The 25,606-nt window shown below is 55.6% G+C and overlaps 1 protein-coding gene across 1 annotated transcript; it reads right to left on the minus strand.

The window, feature by feature from the left end:
* Window positions 1-151: 151 nt before the first annotated feature.
* On the minus strand, window positions 152-16,869 carry MEX3A (mex-3 RNA binding family member A; the record flags this gene model as incomplete). The annotated part of the gene is made up of 2 exons (XM_081340973.1): window positions 152-1,254; window positions 16,320-16,869. The coding sequence occupies 2 exons, from the start codon at window positions 16,867-16,869 to the stop codon at window positions 152-154; spliced, it is 1,653 nt and encodes a 550-aa protein (XP_081197099.1).
* Between the last annotated feature and the right edge of the window lie 8,737 nt (window positions 16,870-25,606).

A 25,606-nucleotide genomic window follows, 5' to 3' on the forward strand; every position in this document is an offset into this window, starting at 1 on the left:
CATACATTGCTCCTAAAATAGTTTCTTTCCTCTTTAAATTAATGTTCGTTTCTCTCCTGTGTTTGTTCCTGCTTCTGATGTCCTTCCGTCCGTCTCGTCTCTTCCTCGCTCTCCTTCCTGTTTGCCAGGTTTTCCGCAGCTGCTGCTGGTTCTAAGAAAATATCCTAATGGCCTGAGTCGCTGCCGCGTGGCAGACGGGGCACTCGGGGTCGGTCCGCTCGCAGATCCGCACGGCACACTCCATGCAGAAGAGGTTGTGGCCGCAGGGCACCAGGGCCGCCGTGACCTCGCTTTCGAAGCACACCATGCACTCCCGGCTGCTCGAGAGGGATGTCCGGCTGGTGGTGGAAGCGCCCAATTTGGAGAAGCCTTGCAGGGGCTCCCCCTGAGACCGTCTCGGAAGCCCAGAGAGGGGAGGCTCTTGGATGGATGACGAGGGGGAGCGGTGCGAATTGGGGTGGAGGGTGCCGGCATTGCCCGAGCGCTGTTTGGAGAACAGCACGGAAACTGGATTGGTGTTTTCCTGGCCAGCCCACAGAGGCGCTCCTGACTCGGGGACCCCATAATACAGATCTTGCTTGTTGACCCCATAGTTAGGGAAGAGGTAACTGTAATTGAAATCGTTTTGGTCGTTCAGCCGGGGCGTCTCATAGGCAGGGTCCAAGGAGCAGTCGCCGATGCACCCGAGGCTGTTCTGGCGGAAGGTGGAGAGGGGTTTGCAACCTGGGGCAGGAGTGTGGACCCGCCAGGCCTCCGAGTAGCGGTTTTCCATGCCTGAGTCAGGACTGCTGGACAGGAAGTCATTCTCGTTGTTGTATTCTAGGATTTTGCCTGTCCGGACGGCGATGTGGGTTTCAATTTCCTCTCGGGCTCGCTCCACATTGCCAGGGGCCCCGGTGATCTCAAAGACGGGGTCCCGGTCGCGGCTGGGTGTGATGATGTAGGTGTTGGTCTGCTGCTGGATCCGCTTGATGGTGGCCCCTTTGGGCCCCACAACTAAGCCCACCACACGATAGGGGACCCGGACCCGGATGGTGACCTGCCCAGGCAAGGTGGGGGCGCTGCCAAAGGTGGGGCCGGCCTTGTTGCGGGAAGCACGGATCATGGAGAAATGCTCAGCAGCCGAAATGATTTCCCTCCTGGCCATGGCGACGTCCTCCCGCCGCCCAGTCACCATGAAGACGGGCTCTTCACCGCGGACCGGCGTCTTGATGTAAGTGTTGGTCTTGGCTCTCAGAGCTTTGATTTTGCAACCTTTGGAAGAAGAGAAGAAGCAAAGGAGAATGAAAAGTTAGTAGTTGGACTGGGATCTGAAGGATGCAGAGGGCAGAGGACCCAGTCTTGCGACACTTGGACCACTGCGGGAAGGTACTTATAAATGGCACTGAAGGGGGCTAAAATGGGAAGGCAGCAGCTCCCCCTCCCCCTCCTTCCTAATATTAACAGCAGTATGACAATCACACACACACAGACACACAAAGAGGCGCATTCTCTGGATGTGTTTGGGCTCAGGCTGGATGCCATTTATCTAGGATATTCTTTCTCAAACTTGGCCACTTTAAAATGGGTGGACTTCAACTACCAGAATCCCCCAGCCAGCCATGCTAGCAACCAGAAGTAAATGCCAGTTTTCTGCAAAAACATCGTGAATTGCTGTCCTCTGACCATGGGATGCTGGAAACGGTTGCAAATGCGAAAAATTACTAAGTGACCAGTCAGAAATTGAGGACTAACCCCTAGTTTACTCTGCTCTGTTCCAAGTTCTATTTTGTTCTATGTTCTATTCCATGTTCCAGTTCCATTCCATTCCACTCCATTCCATTCTTCTTTATCAGACTTGTATGTTGCCTATCTCTTCAAAGGAGACTCTATTATATTCCATTTTATTCTATTTTTTCTCTTCCATTCTGTTCCATTCCATTTATAGCAATGCCTAACTCTGCAACTCTGACTCTGGGTGATATACAAATAATCCCCAAGTTACGAATCTTCACTTAGCGAATGTTCAAAGTTACGCCATAAGCGCCCCCTAGTGTTTATGAACAAGTCCCGAAATTACGAATGTTGCAGCCACCTGGGCAGTCATTCACACTTATGAGCAACCGCAGAGGCACTGCAATATTTGCCCTGCCTGTTCTCCTTCCCACTGGGTCTCCATAGGCAAGAGGCATTGCGAAGATCTAGAAAGCCTGTTTTGGTGCTTCAGGCCTTCGGTGCGTTTGCAGAGAACAGAGGCCTAAAATACCATGAGATCATGCAAGATCAGTAGTGTGAGATCTCACCCTACTGATCTTGCATGATCTCATGGTATTTTAGGCCTCTGTTCTCTGCAAATGGAAGCCTGGAAGTCTGAAGTCCCACAAGATCCAGTCTGTGTGCAAAAAGTGTTTGCACACCAACGGGAGGCTTGAAGCAACGTGATTTCACTGCCCCAAACCTCCCTTTGGTGTGCAAACACTTTTCCACCCCGAACCTGGGAGCCTTTGAAGGAGACTCCCGGAGGCTGCCCACTGCTCCAGAAGTGGAAGGCGGCCCAGTAAGTCAGAGAAGCCGAGCCGGGCACACTCGTCCCGCTTTCCCTCTGCTCTCGCAAAGAAGCAGTGAGGCTGGAGACAGATCTTCACAAGGACGTGACCCGGCACGGCAGGATGAGGGGTGGCGAGCAATTGTGGCGATCCCAGGGGAGGGACAATGAGGTATCTTAGTGGGTTGGGGAAGGCCTTGGGTGGTCTGAAGCAGGTGGCCCGTTGCATCACTACCCCCCCCATGGCCTTTCCCAGATAACTCATGTGCACATAACAACCCACGCATTCGATTAGTGAGTGCATGGGCAAAAGGAGGGAGTGACGGCATTCAAGATACACACGATTCACTCCTACGAATCCTCAATTTATGAATAGAAGGGAGGCTCCATTACATTTGTAATTCAAGGATTACCTGTACAGTAAAAATAATCATAAAACACAATTAGGAATCCAAACATCTTGTAGGAAAACATTCTTGAAAAAGAATCAAACATGCCACACCTGCCATCTTTCGTGAAGATTTTGGGGGCCAGGGCAGGAGCCAGGGGTACCTTGGGAAAGCATTTCAGAGGGCAGATACTGGCACAAGGCCTACTTCCTAAGTCCCATCAAGAGACATTGCCTAAGGCAGTGATCCTCAACTCCAGCAATTTTAAGACAGCTTGACTTCAACTCCCAGAATTCCCCAGCCAGCATGAAGTCTACCCATCTTAAAGTTGCTTGGGCTGAGAACCCTGGCCCAAGGGGAAGGTGTCTGGGCCGTGCCAATTGTGCCCAGGCTGTGGAGAAATCAGGGGAGACCAATGATCCTGCCATGTAGGTGATCATCAGCAGCTGGAATTGCTCCTGCAAGCTTTGGATGGCAACAGGCAGAGCAGAATTACTTGGGACCAGTTGCAGCTTCTGAGCAGTCTTCAAGGGAAGCCATAAGTAAAGCACGTTGCTGTAGCCCAGGCCCAAGGAAACCAGCACAGGAGTGACTGTTGGAAAAGTAGCCAATCAGGAGAATCATTCCATTTTGGCATCCTAAGGCAACAGCCAGAACTGAGGGCCACTTAGGATTTGACACGCTGCCCTTCGGGATGAGGGCTGGAAGGAAGCTACCAGACCCATCTTTCTCCTGACTAGCCCGTCCTCAGCTTTCCATCCCATGTTCCTCTGCTGGTCCCAGCCAAGATGGAATTTCTGCCTTCTCACCCACTCACCAACTGCCCCTCTGCCCACTTCAGTGCTCCCCCAGCCCTGGAAAAACCCCAGACTTTCCACACTCCTCCCTTGCAACCCCCCAGCATAGCACTTCTGGGCTGGAATCTCAACTCAGGGGTAGCCAGAAGGGCATTAACTGGAGGGGGGCAGGTGCCTGGGGGGGCACAGAGAGCCCTGTCTGCCAGAGACTAACCTCCCTCACCGGCTGTGTATTTGCAACAGGGCTTCCTCTGCACCCACCCTGGTCTAGCCCATCTGCTTCAGAAGCTGCCCTGGGCTGTCTCCATGCAGGTGAGCATCTACAGCCGCTTCACATCCCAAAACAGCCGTAAAGACCTGGGGAAAAAGGCGGCTCAAAGAGAGGGCCTTCGTGCATGCTCCTGCATCCTCTTTCTCAAGGATTGATCCAGCCCTCTTTGTTCAACTGGCTTCCGTAATTTGCTAGCATTTGGGGACCTTTTTGAGACAAAATCCCTCTGGCAACGCTGCCTTTCCTGGCTTGCTGATCCCGCAAAGGTCCTCCCCGCCCCCAGCTGGGAGAAGAGGGTCGTGGCGGTGCTGGCAGGAGCCGCGGAAAGATGGAGCTGCCGGCAACAAAGGGGTCATGCAGACACGGAGACAAAGGAAGGGGGAGCCCAGGCAGGCAGCAGATGGAGGGAAACTAAATCAAGGCAGAAGCTTAACCAAGAACAAATGTCATTTCCACCAGCCTGGTGGTGAGGGTGGAGGGGACACGGGGGAGGGGGCAGCCAGCAAGAACAGGAGTGGGGCTGGGCTGGGGGGTGCCAGTGTGCCTAGAGGCAGGCCCCAAGGAAGGAACTGCTGGGCCCTGAGTCCAGCAAGAAGGTTGGTGGAGGGCATCTGCCCTGCAAGACTCTCGGTGATCTGCTTTGGGGCAGCAGGGGCTCCATCTGCAGCTCAGGGGAACTGGAGAAAGTTTGAGGAGGTCAGCAGCTCCTTCTCCAAACTGCGGGGGGGGGGGACCTGAACAGCTAAATCCTTTGCTGCAGTCTCTACTTTGAGGGGCACTGGGGAGGGGCTGCCCCTCATTCTCAGCAAGGATGGGCTCAAGACCCCTGGGAGTAGCCCAAGGCTTCAGGATGAGCTTCTCAGCCAGCTGGCAAAAGCTCCATAGGCCACCTCCATGGCCAGCCTGCTGGAGGGGCTGGCGGGGAGGGCACCATTTCTGGCCTGATGGGCACCTTCTCAAGCAGGGCAGGGAAGCCTTACGCTGCTTGTACAGGAAGTCCTTGAGTTACGACTAATGGAGCATGCCGACTACAACATAAGCTGTGACGATTGAAAAGTGGATTATCCATGCAACCAACCCAATTTTACAACCATTTTCGTGGTGATCATTAAGCCCTTGTGCACTCTGGGACATTTTTGCCGAAAAGTAGAAGGCCATTTTTCGCAAAAAATGTCATAAATCTTGGTCAAATGACCATGGGATGCTGCCAATGTCTAACTACAGGCTGGTTACCCAGCATCCGACATGTGGTCAAGTGACTGGGGGGGGTGTATGGCCACTGGAGCTTGGTCATAAGTAAGGTCATAAAGACCTTTGGGACGGGGTCCATCATAACTTTGAGCAGTTGTTAACCAAGTCAAAACCGTAAGTCAAGACCCATCCTTCGCAAGTACCACAATGAATGGAACAAGCTCAGGACCAGAAAAAGGCCAGATGATCACCCGCTTCACAAAACGTCCCTTGCAGGATCTCTGCACAGCATCAGGAGCCCTAACTTCCTCTGATTCTGCACACCATAGCCCATGTCTCTCACCCTTAAGAACACACAGAACATCAGGGTTAAAATCCTCCTGGGTGCAGCTAAACCAGACACTGACAAACACATCAATGGCACCAAGCAGGCAACTGCAACTATTTTGTCAGCTGGCCCCAATCCATCCAGAGAGGAACCCTTCCACTGCGTTTCCTTACTCTGTTAAGGAGGCTGGATTGTGGGAGTACAGAAAGTGGTGGAACTGCGTATGGTGGGGCGTGATTCTGAGCGTAAGGGACACCCCGCTTTTAACCCACGACTTGTAGAAAATGCACAAAGATATTCCTAAACCTCATTTTAAAAGTGCATCTGCCCGAAAGAAGATCACAAGTTGATATTTATAACCCGATGGGCAGCTCAGTGAGACAGAACAAAGAGAGAAGGTTTTCTTATTCAGAGAGATCCAAAATCTGGGTGTCCCAACAGAAAATATCCTGTCTCTTTCTCGAGAAAGCACAAGGGAGGGCCATGTTCTCCCCACTAAAAATCAGAAGGGGCAAAGGATTATGTGGTTCCAATAGAAAAGAAACTTTGTAGCTCTGGTTTGAACTGTGGGGGTCCCTGGTGCTCTCTGAGCTGGGTGGTTTTCTTGCAGATGTTTCGTGACCCAACTAGGTTACAGGGCTAGGAGAGGGGAGGAGAAGGAGGACTGTGGGGTCCCCGGTGCTCTCTGAGCTGGGTGCTTTTCTTGAAGACATTTCATGACCCAACTAGGGAACATCGTCAGTGCTAGAAGGGAGGGGGGTTTATAGAGAGGAGGAGGAAGTCTGTAGGGTCCTTGGTGCTCTCCAAGCTTGGTTGTTTTCTTGCAGCTGTTTCATGACCCAGCTGGGCAACATCAATGCTTCAGTAAGCAAGAACATGCGATGACAGTTGACAGTTGCCTAGTTTGGAAGTGAGACATCTGCACGAAAACAAGCAAGCTTGGAGAGCACCAAGAACCCCACAAGACTAGATGGGTTAGGCAAGAGACTGAAGTGGGTGTGTGGGGGTGTTTCTCTGCCAAGTGGGAAGGAGAAGGAGGCACAGGGGTCTCGGGGCCGAACATGCTAAAACTGTCAGTTCACTAACAAGTCAGTTGTGATCTAGCTCAGGATTTCTCAACCTCAGCAACTTTAAAATGTGTGAACTCCAACTCCCAGACTTCCCTGCCACTGGAATGCTGGGATTTGGAATCCATACCTCTTGGATCTCTCTGCATAATGGCTGAGGTTGAGAAACTCTGAGCCAGTGGGTGTGTAGCGTCAAGATTACAGTCACAATGAGATTTTTTTTAAAAAAATTATTTTAGTCCTACGATTTTACATTGAGAACTTTTTGTGCATCACCGAACAATAAACCTGGAACAGAGGAAGCCCCAGGAAGATCCTGAGGAGCCTGCCTTTCGAGGAGCATTACTCGTGAGGAATCACACCTTTTCTATTGGGCCAGATGCCGCCAGGTATCTGAAGTCTTAAATCTGGCTTTTTATTGCAGATCGGATTAATCATAAATATTCTTTTCTGATATCTGTGCAGAAAACTGTCCGTTTGTGCTGGGGAAGACACAGCAAAAATATTATCAAAGAGGTGCCAAATTTGGGCAATGACTGTTGCAATGTTAAATGCAACCTTCTGTTTTTAAATAAGCAAAGGTTTTTTCTCCCAAGGGGGCCAGCGAGCCATCAGAGGTCTGCCCCCACTCTGCTGCCTTTTCCACCTGAAATTGGAACCATCACCCCTGCAGGGCTGGCTGGCGGGCTTCCTCCAAGGATTGTGGGCAATTGGAGGGGACGCCCCACCCGGATGGGCTTTGAGAGGTCTTTGTGGGGTGGTGGGGTGGGAGGCAGGGAAGGGGGCTCACGCAGGGGGCAGGAGCAGCAGAAGGGGTCCTGAGACAGGCAGCAGCTGGCAAGGGAGGCCAACAGACCAGGTACCCCCAGTTTGCAGCTGGAAAACTTCCTGGGGCAGACCCAATGCTGTGACCCTGGACCCCTTCATGTGCTTTTCCCTGTGCTGCCTTGACCAAGAGCCAGGAAAACCAGCTGGTGGCACCCCTTCATCAGGAAGGCTTTATTTGGCTCCCGCTAATCCTAAAACACAAAGCCTTTTGTGTGTCTGAAGGCTTCCATTCCGGAGCTTCAGCATCTTCCCTCTGAACAGCCACATTTTTGGCCACGGTGCTTACACTTCAACATACGTGAGACAGCAAGAGCCAGAAGTGTCGCCAGAAACCGGTGGTGGCCAACAGGCCAATCAGCGAAAATGGACCACTAACCCTGGCAAAATGGAACTAGCAGGTATTTTTCCCACCGCCTTCATGCTGCCAGGCTGCAGAATGTGGCTCTTTGAGATAATACAGAAATGCAATTCTGAGGGCACGTCCGGATCTATGCCGAATCGTGCCCTTCACCTCTGAAGGAAGCTAACAGTCTCAGGGGGCAAAGCGCCCAATTTGTAAAACATTGGCATGATAAAAATGGAGGCTGTTGCCTCTGACAGGCTATTGAGTCAGCCTAGCAGCTGCTTCCAACTGTCCCTCTTTGCAAAGCCCCATAAGTATTTTATTCCAGGGCTCCCAGGAGCCAAGAAAGCGGCAGTCCCACTCTTGCTTGCCCCAAATCTCACTTGCAGTTGCATTGACCTCCCTTGGATTTAAGGCAGGTTGCAGGGCCACATTGACGGGGGAGGGGCAGGTGGGGGGGGCAGAGAATCCACTGTCTCACAGAGGCATTGCATACCTGGTTTGGCTCATTGCTGCATTCAGGAGCACAAAGCTTCCCCACCAAACTGGGCACTTTAGCTGCCAACTTTCAGTGGTGTGATCCAAAGACTGCAAGAAAGGGGCGGGGCTGCAGGCCTCTGCAGGGCTGACTCTCAGCCCCCCCCCACTTCCCGTGCCCTGTTCTCCCCCCCCCTCCCCAGAGTTGTCACCAATCGCCCCAGGATGCCCACTCAGCAGCATTGCAGGCCTCAGCCTGGCCCTTGCTCCCCCAGCCCCGCCTTCCTGCTCTGGGTCCCAATCCTGAAGTTCCCTTCCCTGTTTGAAGAGCTCTTCCGCCTACAGAATGCAGAATGACAGAGTCGGAAGGGACCTTGGAGGTCTTCTAGTCCAACCCCCTGCTCGAGCAGGAGATGCTATACCATTCTGGACAAGTGGCTGTCCAGCCTCTCCTTGAAAACTTCCAGGGTTGGAGCACCCACAACTTCTGCAGGGAAGCTGTTCCTCTGGTGATTTGTTCTCCCTGTCAGGAAATTCATCCTTCCTTCTTCCACAGCTCTAAGAAATCATAGCCAGCTCCACATCCATGGGGAACACTGGCCTGATGGGGCTGCGAGCTCAGCGGTGATTGCCAAGGGAAGGCCGAAGAGGCAGCTCTGGTCCTCGGCCTCCTCCCATGGCAGGGGAAGCAGGCACAGGCGTGCAACCTCTGCTGCTGCCTTCCTGCTGGGCTGCCTCCCATCCTGAACCAGGCCCTTGGACAGCTCCTCTCTGCCATTCCTGTTGCTCACCCTTTGCAGGGCTGCTTCTGCTGTGACTGAAGCTGGATTGTGTCTCCATGGCAGGAAGCCTGGAGGGAGACGGAGGACCTGGAGACCAGAGACCTGGCTGCGGGGCCCAAGCAAGGCGGGCAGCTGTGCTCCATCCGGTTGTGTGAAGAGCGTCATCCTCTTTTAGCCAGGAGTGGAGTGGCTTGTGGGAACGCAGCGCTTCCTGGCTGAGGGAGGCGTATGAGTCGGGCCCCAGGATGAAAACCCAGCCAGTAGAGTCAGAGACGGAGCTGCAGACTGACATCCAGACTGGGCGGAAGGCAGCCTGGCAGGAGGAGCAGCCAGCCCTGTGGAAGACTCCTGAGTGCAGGGGGGGGGGCAGGCGGGCGGAGGAAAGGGCCAGGAAGGCTCCACGGAGAGGTGTGGCAGCTGGAAGCGCCAGAGTGGCACAGAGGCCTGGCTTGGCCAGGGGGGCAGGGGTCACCCTGCCTTGCTCCAAGGAGGCCCTCAGCGCATGCTCCAAGGAAGAACATGGTTGGTACATACAGAGGTGGAAGGAGACTCAGCACACCTCGTGGCACTAATCTTCAAGTGCTAAACCCTTTCCTGGTCACCAAGTGGCCTCTCCTCAGGCTGGCAAGGTAGGGGCCCATCACGCCCTCAGGAGCCGGCCTTCCCTCGGAGGCCGTCTCTGCCTTCGCTCCAGCCACGGAGGCAGCAATGCTCACCCCACTCCCGCCTCTGCCGGCCGCTCTCTCGGGGAGGCCCGGAGAGCTGCCGAAGAGCCTTTCTCAGCTCTTAGACAGGCGGGCAGGAAGCCTCGGCAAGCCTCGAACGAGGGCAGGCCGTGGATGGGACAAAACCAAAGTTTCTCCCAAGTTGGCACAACGCCTTTGTGGATCTGAAGGAGGCTCAAGAGGCTAAACGGGGACTGATTAATGCCTGCTTTGGATACTACAGAGATCCATTTGGTCACGGATGAGCCAGCCAACATTTCTGTTGCTAAGTTAACTGAATTGTTAACTGAATTTTGCCCCAATTTACTGTCTTTCTGGCCACAGTTGTTAAGTGAGTAACTGCAGTTGTTAAGTCAGTGACGCATTTAAGTGAAATCTGGCCTCTCCATTAACTTTGCTTGTCCTAAGGTTGCAAAAGGGAATCATGTGACCTTGGGACACTGCGACCGTCATTAATATGAGTCAACTGCTCAATGTTCTTGTTGTTTTTTATTTAAAATTTGTTTAATAAAATTTATTTAAAAAATATGAGTCAATTGCCAACCGTCTAAATTTTGATCACGTGATCGTGGTGATGCTGCAACCGTTATAAGTGTAAAAACTGGTCATGAGTCACTTTTTGCCATCGTAACTTTGAATGGTCAGTAAACAAAGTTGCACATCTAGGACTATCTGTGCATTTTGGGACTCTAGGTTAGCTGGTTATGTGAAGTTTGTTTGCTGGCCCATTTACCTTACAAGGCTGCCCCAAAGACCTGGGGACAAGAGGGGCTTGGAGCACTTGGAGAAAAGGCCAGAGGGGCGTCTAATGCAGAGAGGATTCTGGGAGATGAAGTCCACGCATCTTGAAGTTGCCAAGGCTGAGAAAGATTCTGATCTCATGAATAAAGTCATCACCCGGATTTGGGGAAATGCAGCTTCTGTCCGTGATGATTATTTGGACATCTGACTCACCACTTCCATTTTGTAATCTCTGAGACAACCTCATCCACTCGCTCAGGAATTACAAATGCCGGGGGGGGGGGGGGTGGACGTTGGTTCGAGTCCATCCCCCCAACTTCTGGAAAAGAGCTCCAAGGCCAGGGCATCCTCCTGTTTGGATGCTGTCGGTCCTTCCGGTCCCGGAAAAGCCTCCACAGCCACTTAATAGTGCGGGAATTGCACTCTGCAGCTGCTCAGGAGCAGTAGGAGGTAAAAGTGGAGAGTCCCAGGGGCAAAATTTGGCCTTCCTTTTTTGCAGGCCTGTGAGGGGATCCAAAATCCATCCGGGAGGCCAAGAGCTTCAGCTAAGCCACCAGTTTTCTCAGCCTGCCAGGCCTGTGCCTGTGAGAGGAGACTAATCCTCAGCCTCCATTTAATTGTGTTATTCCGTGAGAAAGCTATTAACAGCACAGTCACCTTCAGGACTGGACTGACAAAGACTGTTTTGTGTTAACTTGCAGCCCTGCAGGACAGTGGGTGGACCTGCCCCCCATCTCCATCATCCTTGCCTCCATCACCTCATCCATCTCCATAACTCCATCATCTCAATTGTCCCATCTCTCCATCAACTCCAACTCCATCATCTCCATCTTCTCCATAATAATCCATCTCCATCATCTCCATCTCCATCTTCATTATCTCCATCTGTCTGAAGTACTGCAGGCTACTTCTGCTGATTGCCAGCTGCTGGCAGTTCAATCCTGACCGGCTCAAGGTTGACTCCGCTTTCCATCCTTCTGAGGTTGTGCGGGAGGGAGGGCAATAGGCTGGCTCTGTAAACCGCTTAGGGAGGACTGTGAAGCACTATGAAGTAGGATATAAGTCTAAGTGCTGCTGCTATCTCCATTTCCATCCTCTCCATCCATCATCTTCACCTCCATCCTACCCCGCATCCCAGCCAGAAGGGCAGCTGCAGCACAGAGGATGCTCCCCATCAGGTGAAGCCAGTGGTGGGATTCAAATAGGTGAACAACCGGTTCTCTGTGTGGATGCCATTTCCGGAAGTCCATTCTGGGCCTGGGCAACAAAAAAATTAGCTTCCGGTTCTGCCAAAGTGGTGCGAACCGGCTGAGTCCCACCACTGGGTGAAGCCCCTCAACTCCCGCCTGCTGACGCAGCTGCGGTTCCACGGGGCTTCATTCTCCTGCCAGGCTAATCAAAGTCTTTTTCAGCTTTGGCAGCTCTTGGGAAGCCCCTCCCTTGATCCTGACGGGGCCTCCCCTAGGCAGGGGAAGGCCCCACCTGAGAGAAGGGCCTGCCACCAAAGGGGCACCACGCGTGTCCTCAGCAGGACCTCCCCTGGGTTCAACCCAAGGGGATTTAAGCCGGATCAAGCCTTTGGAAGTGTGTGGTTCAGCTGCCCTTCTGTCCCCAGGTGAAGGCCACTCTGCCGCACCCCTCATCCACAGACCCAGCCCAAAGAGAAGGGCCTGGGGTGGAAGGTTGCCGCACTCATGGTTCCCCTCCGGAGGGCGTCCCCAGCCAGGCGGCTCCCGCAGCCACTCATCCAAAGGCCTTTTCCTTCCTCGGTGCATTTTGTTTTCAGGAAAAGAAGGAAGGTGGGAGAGTTGCAAGGAAAGACTATGCAAAGTCCCAGAAAGGGGAGGGGGAGTCACTCGAGCGTCTGATCTGGAAGCCCCCCAAGGCTGAGCCTGGGCCTGTCTCTAGGAGCGTTGTCAAGCAATGGGCCCCTTCTTAGCAGCCAATGACCAGATGCAGCCGGGTACACACAATACGCTCAACCCTGAATGCAGGTTAACAAAAGACAACATGGCAGGCTGTGCCCAAAGAGTTTGGCAGCTCCACACTCTGCACGGGCTCCCTGTTTCATTTATTGAATTGTCTGGCAGATACCCGCCCCTCTTTTCCTCCGTGACCCCCAACCCTCCCACTTCCCATATTTTGCCCACAGCAGCAGAGGAAGTGCAGGGCCTTGATTTGCCCAGGGCTGGGAGGATCTGGACCCGGACCCCCTGGGATCAGCACAAGATCCTCATCACCACACCATTGGCTCAGTGAAACCAAGGTTGAAACGTTGCATTTCTCAATTGGCCATTGTTTTTCTCTTTTCTTCTTCTCCTGGTGTAGCAAATTTCCTGCTCTGTCGGCGAACCGTTAGGATGGAGCAAAGTAGAAGGGAGATTAATAATTAAATAATAATGAAAGAAATGGAGCGCTGGGCAGATGCACTTAAAATACAAAGCTGTCCTTCGCAAACTCTGCAGCCGAAGAGCACAGACTCAGATTGTTCCACTCCGCCACAAGTGGACTTTCAGAAACACAGAATGCAAACAGGTTTCAAGGAAATTGGTGGTTCTTATGCTATTTTTCCGGTCAACTGGATCCACTTTTCCACTCCTCTCCATAGCAATCCAGGTGCAGGAGAAAAGGACAGGTGTTTCACACTAAGCCTGGCCCCACGTTTTGGAAGCTGAACTCCATTTCTGCCTGCTGGGGCTGGAGGTCCTCTGATCCCTTCTTCCAGCCCAGGGTGGCCAGGGGAGGATGTCCCTCACGAGGGAGGGAGGGAGGGAGGCAGGCAAACGGAGGAGTCTTCAATGTGCACTTTATGCACATGTAGCTGACCTCTCCAACAGCACACCTTGTCACCGTCTCTGCCTTGCTGATGAAGAAAAGGACTTGCGCCAGAGAAGAAGGCCACGAGATTTAAACTGGAACTGCTTTCGTATGTAAAAAGCTTACTTGTAAGCAAGCCGAAAGCGTCTGCCTTTATTTCTTCCCAGGTTTTCTTGCCCTCAAGTCACGTCCCCTCCCTCCCTCCCTCCCTCCCTCCCCCTGCTCTGGATCCCTTCAAAATCTGGAGAAAGTCAACTGGGAAACAGGACTGGGTTCCGAGGAGTGACCCCCATGAATCGCACCAGAAGTGCAAGGCAGAGGGTGGGGGACGTCCATTTACAGGCATGTATTGAAAAAGGGCAAGCAGAACGAGTGGAATTCCCTCTCAGCGGCTTAAACCACAATACATTTGCAAGGCTGAGATTCTCAGCATATCCTTTTATTTTTTTTGCAAAGGCCGTGAAGCAGGAGTTTCTGCCATTCCCCCAAACTCAAAGGCGGCAAATGAAATGGGAGCCGGGCAGAGGCCCTCCATAGAAGGGGTTCCCCCTAGAGCTCCAACAATGGGGCAGAGAACCCACCTTGTTGTGTGGAGGCAGCAGGAGCCCCTATGCACGCTCCAAAGAGAGCCCAGGCCTTGTCGGGGATTTCTCTGGCTTGGGGGTCATGCAAAATCGCCCCCTCATTCCATGGAAAATTAAAGAAGCAAACAAGAAGCGGTGAGGATGCAGTTGCACTGAGAATGCAGCCCTTACATATTTATATGAGCTGCAAACGGTGGGAGGAATTTCTCCGCCCCCCCCCTCCTCCATTCTTTCCTGCAGGCCCCACTGTCTGCTGTGTGGCTCACAAACAGCCCCTTTGCCTAAGGGGTGAGAGTCAGCAGGTAAAGCAGCCTACGGAAAAGGAGCCTCTTTGGCAGTCATGCACAGGCTTCCATCTTTGAGAGGGCTTAAAATGCGACTTCCTTTTGAAAATAATAGGAAAATAAGACAAGCGGAGACACTTTCCATCCCCTCGCAAGAACCCAGCCTAATTAAACAAAGAGCAAACCGGCTTCCGCTGCAATGCACCTTTGGAGGGCTCTGCCTGCACCACCACTGTGGTGGAGGGCTTGGGCAGGAGGGGATTTGGGTTGGTGGGCCATTCTGGACAGCCAAAAAACGAGGTGAGGGGGAGGAAGCACACACACACACACACACATACACACAACGTGACAGGCTCTTCTCTATATCTTTTTTTCCTTTCTTTTTCAATGAACACTAAGTGATTTTAGGGCACAGGAAGATTTTTAATGCCCCCTTTTTCTGGAGGATTTATAACCACATTTGCTATGACACCTCAGAAAGGTGCTCCTGGGGGTGGGGGTGGAGGGTCCTCTCTGCTGCAGGAACACAGCTGGTGGGCCTCAAAGCCTCCATATCCTTTGTAGCAGAAAAACCCACTGCTGGTTCCATTGTTCTAACTGGGGCTTCTGGATTCACAAGTCAGACCTTTCCAACTTCACCCAAGTTCCTTTTCCACTACAGTGGGGGCCCCATCCTGAATCCCAGTTTCCCACTTCTGCCCAGAGCCCCAGCAAACACCCTCCCCCCACACACACACCCCTTTCTTCCTGGTGCTCCATCAATATGGAGCTGCAACGTATTGCCAAAGCTGTTCCTAGCCTCGAAGGGGGGGCATGTTTATTTACAGTAGCCATTATCTCCCCTCCTTTGAAGAATGGAACTTCAGCAGCGGCTGGCATTCTTTTCTGGAGGGTGGGGAACCCCAAATATTCACCCCCCCGTCTCAGGTTGCTCTACGCCGACAAGGAAGAGGCTGGAAAACACCCATCGGGATGGAGGCAGCCCGGCAGCCCCGCAGCTGCCGCCCGTCCTTCCGCCAGAAGGGAGCGCCTCCCGCGAAGAAAGCAGCGCCGGGGACGGGAGGAGGCCGAGGCGGGGAGTCCGGGGCTTCCGAGATCCCCCCGCCCGGGTCCCACTCCCCTTCGGCTGCTGCTCGCGAAGCCTCCGCCGGCTCCGGCGCTCGCCTCCTTCCCGCCCCCCCCCCCGCCAGCCGCCGCCGCGAGAGAGACCGAGGCGAACCACGCCCCCTCTCGCGCCCAGAAAGCACCCAACAAAAGAGGGGGTCTTCTCGGCCTTGCCCACCCTCGCCCCGGCCCCGGGAAAGCCCCACGCGCGCTTCTCCCCACTCCGAACGGCAACGGGGGGGCAGGGGGGGGTCTGCGCACAATGAAAAGTAAGCGGCGTCTTTCTGGCCGGGCTGAGCGCCGAAGCCGCGCATTTCTTCCTCCCGAACATCCTCCCCCCGCCGCCGCCCCTGCCCTCTCGCCAGCCCGGTCCCCCTCCGGGGGCCAAAGCGCTTCCAGAGACGCCTCCGGGCCGGCCGGGCAGACAAAGAGGGGCAACTTTCCGGCCTCCCGCCTCCAACGGCCCTCGCTCCCGCAGTCCCCCCCCGGCCGGGCTCAGGAGGGGCCCCTCCGCGCCCCCCTGCAGTGGCCGTCAGTCACCTGCGGGCGGGCTTGGCGGGGACAGGGAGCCGCGGCGCGGGCGGCGGGGTCGCCGGGGAGCCGCTTCAACTTTGGGAGGGTAGCCAGGCCCTTCCCCGCCCGCCGCCCCGGCAGCAACGGAGGCAGCCCCGAGGCGCCTCGGCGGGCGACCGAGCAGGAGGTGGCCGCGTCGGGCTTGGAGGACTGAAGGGCCGGCCGGGGCCGGTGGCGGGGCCGGGAGAGCGAGCGGGGAAGGCGGGCAGCGCCCGGAAGGCAAGTGCCGCCGCCGCCGCCGCCGGCCGGCCGGAGGACAAAGGCAGGAAGGCGGGAGCGCGGCTCGGCGGCCGCCGAGGGGAGCGAGCGGCGCGGGACAAAGGGCGGCCGCGGCACCGGGCGGCCGGCAGGCGGAGGCGAGGAGGGGGAGTGGCCCTCGGCCGAGCCAGCGCCGGAGAAGCGGGCAGCGGGCGCGGAGCCGGGCAGCGGCGGAGACAATGGGCACGGCGGGCGCCTCCCTCCCTCCCCCGTCCCCCCCCGCGCCCCCGGCTCACCTTGCCGGCCCACGATCTCGGCCACGTGCTCCGAGCTGGGCACCGGGACGCACTCGGTGCTGTTGGAGCTGCTCTTCAGCCGCAGGTCGGCTTCCTTGTAGAGCACGCAGAGCTTGCCGGCCTCGGGGGCGCCGGGCGGCGGGGGCGGCGGCGGGGGCGGCGGCGGGATGGCCGCCCCCGAGGAGCCTTTGGGGGGCGGCGGCGGCTGCTGCGGCTGCTGGGCTGAGGCCGGCGGGGGCGGCGGCGGGGGCGGCGGCGGCGGCGGCGCGGGCTGCTGGGGCTGCGGCGGCGGGGGGGGCTGCGGCGGCTGGCCGCCGCTGCTCTCGTCCGCCGCCCCGCCGCCCCCCAAGGCCGAGGCGGCGGCGGAGGGCGCGGCGGCGGCGGCGGCCGAAGGCTCCCCCAAGCCCAGCAGGCAGAGCTGGTCGAGGGCGAGCTGCAGCGCCCGGTCGTCCTCCAGCAGCGCCCGCTCCTTGCCGCTGCCCGGGAAGCAGCCCAGGTCCCCGAAGCCCCCGTTCCTTTCCATTATCCCTGACACTACCAGGCTAGGCATGGCTAACAAAGGCTGGGGAGAGAGGGGGGTGGGGGGGCGCGGCGGCGGGATGGCGGTGATGGGGCTGCTCCTGCTTTCGCTGGGGCGGCCGCTGCTGCTGCTGCTGCTGCTGCTGCCGCTGGTGGGCTGGGAGGGGAGGGGGCTGGGCGGTGGGGGAGGCGGAGGAGGAGGGGAACAAAGAGCCTGCGAGGAAGGAGGGGCAGGCACAAAGAGGGGGAGCGAGGCGGCCGGGAGGGAAGAGCCGGAGACCCCCGCCCACCTCCCTTCTTTCCCTGCTGGCCGAGCCCCAGCTCCGCGCTCCTTCTGCCTCTGGCGGCGCGGCTCGGCCGCGGCTCGGCTCTCCTCCTCGCCCGGTGCTGCCTGCGCTGAAACCTGATCTTCCTGCCCAACGTGGATCCAGCCACACAAAGCTCTTCCGCGCGTCCGCCCTCTCTCTCTCTCTCTCTTCTTTCTTTCTTTCTTTCTTTCTTTCTTTCTTTCTTTCTTTCTTTCTTTCTTTCTTTCTTTCTTTCTTTCTTTCTTTCTTTCTTTCTTTCTTTCTTTCTTTCTTTCTCTCCCTCTCTCCCTCTCCCTCCTCTTCTCTCTTCTCTTTCTCTCTCCCTCTCTCTCCTCTCCTCTTCTCTTTCTCTCTCCCTCTCTCTTCCCTTCCCTTTCTCTCTTTCTCGTCTCCTTCCTTCCTTCTCTTTCTTTTCTTCCTTCTTTCCTTTCCTGCTTTCTGCTCTCGCTGCTCTCCCAGACCCCGCCTGGCAGCGAAGGGGGTGTGGAGATGGAGACCGGGAAAGAGGAGAGCGAGAGCGCGCAGCAGAAGCGCGGAGGGGCGGGGAGACCGGGCAGAACCGAGGAGCGCCCGAGTCCGCCCGCCTTGGCCAGGCACCGAGCCAGGCAGCCGGCAAGGCCCGCCGACCCGGAGTCCGGCCCACCGAAGGGCTCCGGCCGCGGGGGGAGCGGGGCGGGCGGGCGATGCCGGAGAGCTTCTTTTGTTTCAAATTCCCTGGCTGCAGCCCGAAGCTGACACTCGGGAAGAGGCCCGGAGGCTGATGGGGGATGTAGTTTCCAGGGCGGCTCACACACCCCCTCTTCGCTCTCCGGCCGCGAGGCGGGCCGGCGGAGCTGGCGGGCAGAGACCTGCGGAAGGCGGGAGGGGGCCGGCGGGCGCACCGGCCCTGCCCCCCTGCCAGCCGGAGCCTTCCGCGGGAGGGCAGGCGGGGCTGCGGGCGTCTCCCGGGTTCGCGAGCTTCCTCTCCCCGGCGGGGACCCCCTCCCCGCGGAGCCCCAGGACGGGTCACCCGGGGCGGGACGAGGAGCCCCTCGGGCCGGCGGCGCGGCGGCCGTTGTGGGCCTCGGCGCGGGGCCCCGCGTCCCGGGAGCGGCGGTGCCCTGCTCGGCCCGGGGCTCCCGCGCCGCTCGCGGAGAAAGGCCGGGAAGCCTCCGGCTGGCGGGCTCCGGCTTCGCCCCGCGCTCGGCCTGGGGGGCGGTGGGCGAGAGAGGCGCCTCGGGACGGATTCGCCGCGCCGCCCCGTCTTGGGGTAAAAAAGCCGCCGGCGGGGCCCGAAGCGACGGGGCCGGGGAGGGCGTGGGCGGGCTCGGGGCTCTTGGCGCCCGGAACCCCGAGGGAAAATAGTGCCGGCCCCGGCCCCTCCGCCCTTGGGCTGTGCCCGGGAGGGATCTGCAGAGCCTCCGCGCGGGAGTCCCGGCGCCGAGCTGGGTGACCCTGTTGTACATACTGGAGGGTCCCCGTAAGGCGGACCTGAGCCTCTTGGCAGGCAACCCAAGGCAGCCTACCGCTAACGGGACGGTGTGGAAACCATGTGGAGGCGTCTGACAAACTTGTATATTTGTTAATGAAGGCATCGAACATTTTAAGTATGAAGATCATTGGACCAGAAGCCAATTTTTAAGTAAAACTGATCCTGCGTTGAGAAAAACAATTGCCGTTATTTTTGATGATAGTTCAGGCACTTCACCCCGAAATCTATTCCTCTGTTCAACAACCACTTAAGAATCGTCCCAGCTCAATGGGGTTTGTTGCTGCTCTTTGTGATATTCCACATTATGACCATTTGTTATTCTGTGTCTAAAGTGCAGCCATTCAGGACCCAGAGATGCTAGTTTCATCCCATATCAACACCAGGCAACACTTAAGGTTCGGACTGCATCCCACTCAACACCAGGAGCTTCTACACCTGGTCATCTCTCTCTCACACACATACACAAAGACACAGAGAGAGAGAGAGCGCACGCATCATTTACTAGCAATGTCCATTAAATTCATCTTAGGAGAGAGGCCTATCGCTCAGTGGCACAGAAAGCCAAAACATCGGAGACTTATCAGCCAGCAGTTGCTTTGTGAATGGAGAGCATTCATAAAGTAATTAGCACGGTCTAGACTCGGGGTAGGCAACCTCACTCTTTTATGACTCATGGACTTCCACTCCAAGTCATAAAAGAGCTGAGGTTGCCTACCACATCTAGACCCCTCCATTCTGCCTTGCCACTCTCTGCCACCCTCATTCCTGCCACCAGGCATACATTTCCTTGTCATGTGGGGTACAAACTGGGCAGTGGCCCACCAAAAGCTGTAATAAAACTGTTGAAGGGTTTCAGGTGCCACAAAATCTCTTCTAGTTAAGCTGTCCAGAGTCATTTGCGCATGAGTTTCGGGGGTGGGGGGACATAAGTTTGTTTAATAAATAAATAAACAGACCAACCTCCTTGGATGGATTATTGCCTAGTCCAGGGGTAGGCAACCGTGGTTCTTTTATGACTCGTGGACTTCAAATCCCAGAATTCCTGAGCCAGCCATGCTGGCTCAGGAATTCTGGGAGTTGAAGTCCACAAGTCATAAAAGAGCCAAGGTTGCCTTCCCCTGGTCTAGTCTGACTCATGTTCATCCAAGGAACTTCTGCCTTGTAATAAACCATCTGAGTCAGCAAAGGGGCTACCAGGTCCCTTTGGATTCTGGACTGAGTGGGTAAGGATGCTCCATGATGCCACAGCGCCGAGCCACCAATTTCTGTGGCAGGCCCTGTTCAGACCCTCAAAATCTGCCTGCCCCACCTTCCCCCAGGTGGGCTTGCCCAGGCCTTGTGATTTGAAACTGGATTACCCCTGGCTGGGTCCCCAACCCCTTAGCCTTGGGGAAACGATCCCAGGGACTAGAGAGAGCCATCCATGTGGCTTTTTCCAGCCTCATGGGGGTGGCCATTAGCTTCACGGAGGAGTTTCTCAACCCTATTTTTTTCAACTGCTGTTTTTGTTTAATGTGACAAAAGGAAAGCGATTAATCTTGTGGAAAAGGATCACGTCTCCTTGTAAAATGTCCATGAAATAAAATGTCATTTTAGCCCAGGCACCCTTCCCCATTTGGGGGGTGGGGAGGACATCCCTTGGATCCCCCCTGCCTCATTGGGGAATGCGGGCCTTTGGCTCTCCTGGCTGCAGATTTCTGGTTTTTCTAAGGATTCACCCCCTGCCGCTCCCACTGAGGTTCAGAAGCCCCAATGCTCTGGCCCACAAGTCCGGGGCCGGAGCCCGTTCAGTGTCACCTTTGCCTGGGGCCTGGGAGTTGAGACCAGAGTTGCCTTCGCTGTAAGTTGTCTTCCTGTGACTGGTGTCCTCCAGGTAGGATGAAATCCCGGATCAACCCAGTTGGAAAAGCGATCTTTGGAGTAACCCTGATTTAACCATGATGGTTTGGTCCCCAAAAGAAGCTTGATTAATTCTTCAGAAAGAAAGAAGAGGGTCAGATGGTACGGACACAAATGTGATTTGGGAAGACCTAAAGCAGCATCGCTCGACCTCGGCAACGTTACGTTGTATGAGTCCAGCTCCCAGCCAGCATGCTTTATGTGTAGGGACTCCAATTCCCATTCTGGCTGAGGAATTCTGGGCCTTGAAGTCCACACAGTTTAAAGTTGTTGAGAAACTCTGACCTTAAGAAATCCGATGAGATGAACTCCAGCCTGTCACCAGCCTCTCCAAGACTCTGCCCGGGTGATTGGTGGGCTTTAAAACTGCCTGGCTTTGCACAACTCTGTGACGTGACCAGGTATTGTTAACAAAGGGACCCTTCTGTTCTCCCATGGCCACAAGAAGAAGGAAGAGACAGTTGCAGCCTGGGCAAGCAGGTCCCCCTCCCCTTCATTCCTCGCAGAGACCCTTCCCTCCACTCAGCTCTGACCACTGTTTTGTGGCAGCCAAGCAAAGGCCCAGAGGTGAGCAGAACAGACCTGCACAAAGGGAGGGCAGGGACCCGGGTGCTGCTCTGGGTTGAAAGGACTGAAGGCCACAAAGCCAAAGATGCCAGGGACCCCAGACTCGGGGCCCCTCCCCCAGCCCTTTGAACATCAGCAAGGGAGGCTGGGCGGGTGGTGCAGAGGAAGGGAAGCAGTGCTGGGCTGAGTCCTCGTCCCAAATCTGGGCTGGGGGGAGTGGAGAGGAATGCCTTTTCTTCTCTCTGAAATGGGGGTGGGGGGTGAGGGCTGGGAAGGCTTTTGTTCCTGGAAGGCTCCAGCCCCCCCTTTGAATCAAAACAGATGTCTCTCCCATTACCGCCATCCATTGCATGAGCTCATGGAGGAGAGGGGAGGGGAGGGAGGGAGGGAGGAGGGGGCAAGGGGACCAGGAGGGAGGGGCAGAGGGAAGGAGGAAGAGCCCTGGGGAGATACTCAGGGGGCTGCTGCCGGCAGGCTTCTTGCTCTGCAGAGGTGGGGGGGGAGGGAAAGGCAGGGGGAGCCAGGCGCAGCCCGAGCACTCCACTCTCTGGCACCTGCCTGCCTGGCAACCCTCTTCCATCAAGCCAAGGATTCCCTTGCCATCAGGGAGGGCTGGGCAGTGCCAGCCCAGAACTCGGGGGCAGGAGAAAAACGTTCCCGATCCCACTAGCCTTGGCATCAGACTCAGAAGCCGGCCATCCCCCCTGCCACCTTGAAGAGGGCCAAATGAACCAAGGGCTTCGCCCTGGCACTTTTGCTGGACCGAATGTGGGATTTCCGGCCATTGGTCGTGACTGACCACCTCTTTGGAAAGCATTCCCCTCGTATTCTCACCCGCGTCTCTGAAGTCGCCTGTTGCACAGCCGGTGGTTCACAAGGTGGTTCCAATGCGCAACAGTGTGCAGAGCGGCTTGGGCAACCGGGGCCCGTTCCTGAACCCATGAATTTCTACTTTGAGACCACGGCTGAGATCCTGGGTGTTAATTTGAGAACTGTGGCCAACTGGCACACGAGGAAGGCAAAGAAAGTAGAAGGCAGAGATTTGAAAGACCTGGCTAAGGAGGGAGGGACTCGGGATATTTCAGGGACTACTTACAAGTAGACAAGGGGAGAAGCTGACCGTGCAGGTAGTCTTCCACTTACAACCATTCATTTAATGACTATTCGAAGTTACAACGGCATTGAAAAAAGTGACTTAAGATCGCTTTTCACACGACCGTTGCGGCATCCCGATGGTCATGTGATCAAAATTCAGATACTTGGCAACTGGTTCATATTTACGACGGTCACAGCGTCCCAGGATCATGTGGTTCTCCTCTTGCGACCTTCTAACAAGCAAAGTCAATGGGAAACCGGATTCACAAGTGCAGGGATTCACTTAACCTCTGTGACAAGAAAGTGGTAAAATGGGGCCAAATTCATTTAGCAACTGTATCACTTAACAACATAAATTTTGAGCTCAGTTCTGGTCATAACTCCTTCTAGTTGGCCATGGGCCAGCAGTCACTATTTCCAGATGGGTTTTCAGCAACACCTTTGCCTGTTTCAATCCTCACCAATTGCCCTGCAGACTTGAACAAGCTTTCTTCCCCTCCCCTCTTTGGTTCCACAGATTTTGACAGTTTTGACTTGAATTGGCCAAAGTCTGCTTTTGCGGCCTCAGGCAAGCCCCCCCTTGGAGAAATGGGAGGGGGCTAGAAGGCAGCTGAAACTCCACACAGCCGAACAACACTGGCCCCACCGGCCTTTTCCTTCCTTTTCCTGCTTGCACTGATTCTTTTGAAAGTTTTTTTTTTAATGCCAACATTATTACTGTGAGCAACTCGGAACCATCAGCCTTCAGGACTGGCGGCAACGGCTGCTTCAGCATCGTCCGTCCTGCGAACACGTCCAGCCGTGGGATCTCAGCCTCTCACCACTTGCTGAACAAGACACGGCTGGCCTCCTTCACAGGACCCTGAGGAGCCAGGGAGGATTGGAGAAGGGGGGACGAGAGCCATGGCTGTCTTCGAAAAGGGGCGCGTTACAAAGGGGCGGGGCTTCAGCTGCAGGGTGGTGGCCACCATCTTTCTGGCCCACTTCCTGCAGACACCCCACGTTGGCGGGGAAAAGGTCTCCGTGCAAAGCTGCCCTCCGCCACGTCTATTTCTCAAACAGCCAGACTGGAAGATCTTTACCAGCAGCAGCTAAAGCCAGAGTACGACAGCATTCTGAGGCTGAAACAAAGAAAACGGTCATATTATAAAACGGACAACAAAATCAAGAGACAGTTAAAAAGCTAAGAAGGAAACAAAAAGATGAGAACACATCCTCTCCAGCGAGGGCTACGACGACTCGCTGCGGAACAAGAGTTACGCTGACATCGAAGAAATGGCGGAATAGAATCGTTCAAGAAAGGGTGCCAAAGGAGAGACAGAAAGAAATGTGAACGACAAAAATTAAAATATTTTTAAAATTATTGCTCCATTCCGCCTCCACCAGGCAATGCCCAAATTCACAGCAGGCAAACATCAGGCAGGAAACGATGCCCTTACCAAGCAGAAAACACACCCACTGGCAGGGCAAGCTGCTGTAGTAGGTAGACAGGGAGGAAAACCCACAGCCAGGAGTACTGATGATGTTGTTACCTGGCTGGGTAATGAAACGTCTGCAAGCAATCAGCCAAGCTCAGAGAGCACCGAGGGCTTCCTAATCAGGAGCTACAGAGATTCTCTTCTGTCGGAGAGGACACAGTCGCGATAAGCGAAGTTTTGTATTGGTTTTCCACTTCCGGCTCAAAAATAGTTTTCTGTTCTTGCTGGTGCATGTTGGACCACTTGGTCAGCCTGCTGGAAATCGACTCAGGGTAGCTTTAGGGACAAGGGTTGCCGCCTCCTCCTGGCTGCCCAAGATTACTGTGGGCACTTCCCACCTGGTCTGGGGCCACTGAGTTTCGGGGTTCTCCGTCTGTGGGCAGCAGCAGAGTCAGGCCAGTCACTTCCCCCAGGCCCAGAGCAGGGTGGGGCCTCCCCCCCCCTTCACTCTCCCATCACGGAGCATCTCTCTCTCTCTCTGCCTGCTGCCAGTGGGAAGGCTACAGGTGTGTGTTCCTGCAGGACTGGCCACAAAGCCCCCATGCCAGGTTGCCTGGCCTGCTCCCCTGTTCAGCCAGGTCTGCTGGAGTGCCAGAGGAAGAGGACCCGCTTCTCACCTTCCCCAGAATGCCCTGGAGCTTGGAGACATGCCCAGCTGTTGCTGGCGGAGCCTTGTGGGAAGTTTAAAACCCCAACGGAGCAAGGCAGGAAGGTGAGTCCAGCTGGGAGGCAGAGGCCAAGGCTGGCGGTGGCGGTGCTTAGGACAATGAGAAGAGCAGCATCAGAGGGGGCATTAGGCCTCCCGCTCGTGAGGAGCCAGCAGGACCGGGCACATGGAGCCCAGACGCAGAGGACTCAGGCGCCAGGCCTGGCTTGTGGGACCCTCCCGGTGCCAGGGAGAACCCATCTCTCTGCCCACTCAGGGATGCTGAGGGGTTGGTGGGGGTCCAGGGGAGGGAGCAGGAGCCTCGGAAAGGGGAAGGAGGGGCTGGAGGCTAGAGAAGGTGCGGATGAGCATGTTTTTGACATTAGAAGTCTGCCCTCACCTGAGGATCTCCGGAGCCCTCTGCAGACTCGCAGACAGACCCTGCCCTCCTGGGAGTCTGGGGCAGAGACAGCTTATTAAGAGACCAGCACCAGGTGTCCCTGCAGGGTTGCATGGTGCCAGGGGTGGAACCAGGCAGAGAAAACAAAGTGAAAACATCAGACAGACTCCACACACATTTAAAGGATGAAAGATAGAGCTCTGATGATACTGTAAAACCACCAGAACCAGGAAAATGGGGTCTTGCTAGGCAGGTGCCTAAGATGCTGTAGTAATCGGCATTGTGAAATTGACTATGAAATTGACTGGAAGGGAATTTTCTAACAAGAACAGTGAAAAGGAGGGGAGGGAGGTCAAGAGGGTACCCAGAGTCCTATCCAGCTCCAAGGGATGGTGGCAGAGGGCTGAATGCATCCGAACGAAGAAGGGATCTTTTGACCTGCGCGTGCTTGCAAAGGTAGAAGCCACCTGAAGGCCATCTTCTGGGCAGGAGTTGGCCAATTTGATCCCCAACACTTAAATTCTGTGATTTTGACAACTCTTCCTTCTGAAATGCCTGGACGTGGGTGGTGCCTCACTAGGGTTACCGGCCCTTTGCCTTGGAGAGCAGGCGGTGCTTTGGAGCCAGCCTTGCAAGGATGCTCCCCTAGTTCCCATCTGCAACTCCTCAAGGCAGCTGCTTCCCTGGGATTGTCTTTGAACACAGCTGCTTTGAAGAGCCGCAGAGACAGGCCACCTAAGCCTCCCTGAAGCCCCCACCTCATCCCCCCACATCAGGCCCTTCACCGCCTTGTCCTGCAGCCCCTGCAGATCCTGAGCCGAATTGTTGCATTTTGAAAATCGGCTCTCCCACATCTCAATCTGGAAAACAAACATCAACATATAAAGACAAGCCACAGTTTGCC

Source organism: Vipera berus (assembly GCF_964194415.1).
Source record: "Vipera berus genome assembly, chromosome: 16".
In the NCBI taxonomy this organism is placed as follows: Eukaryota; Metazoa; Chordata; class Lepidosauria; order Squamata; family Viperidae; genus Vipera; species Vipera berus.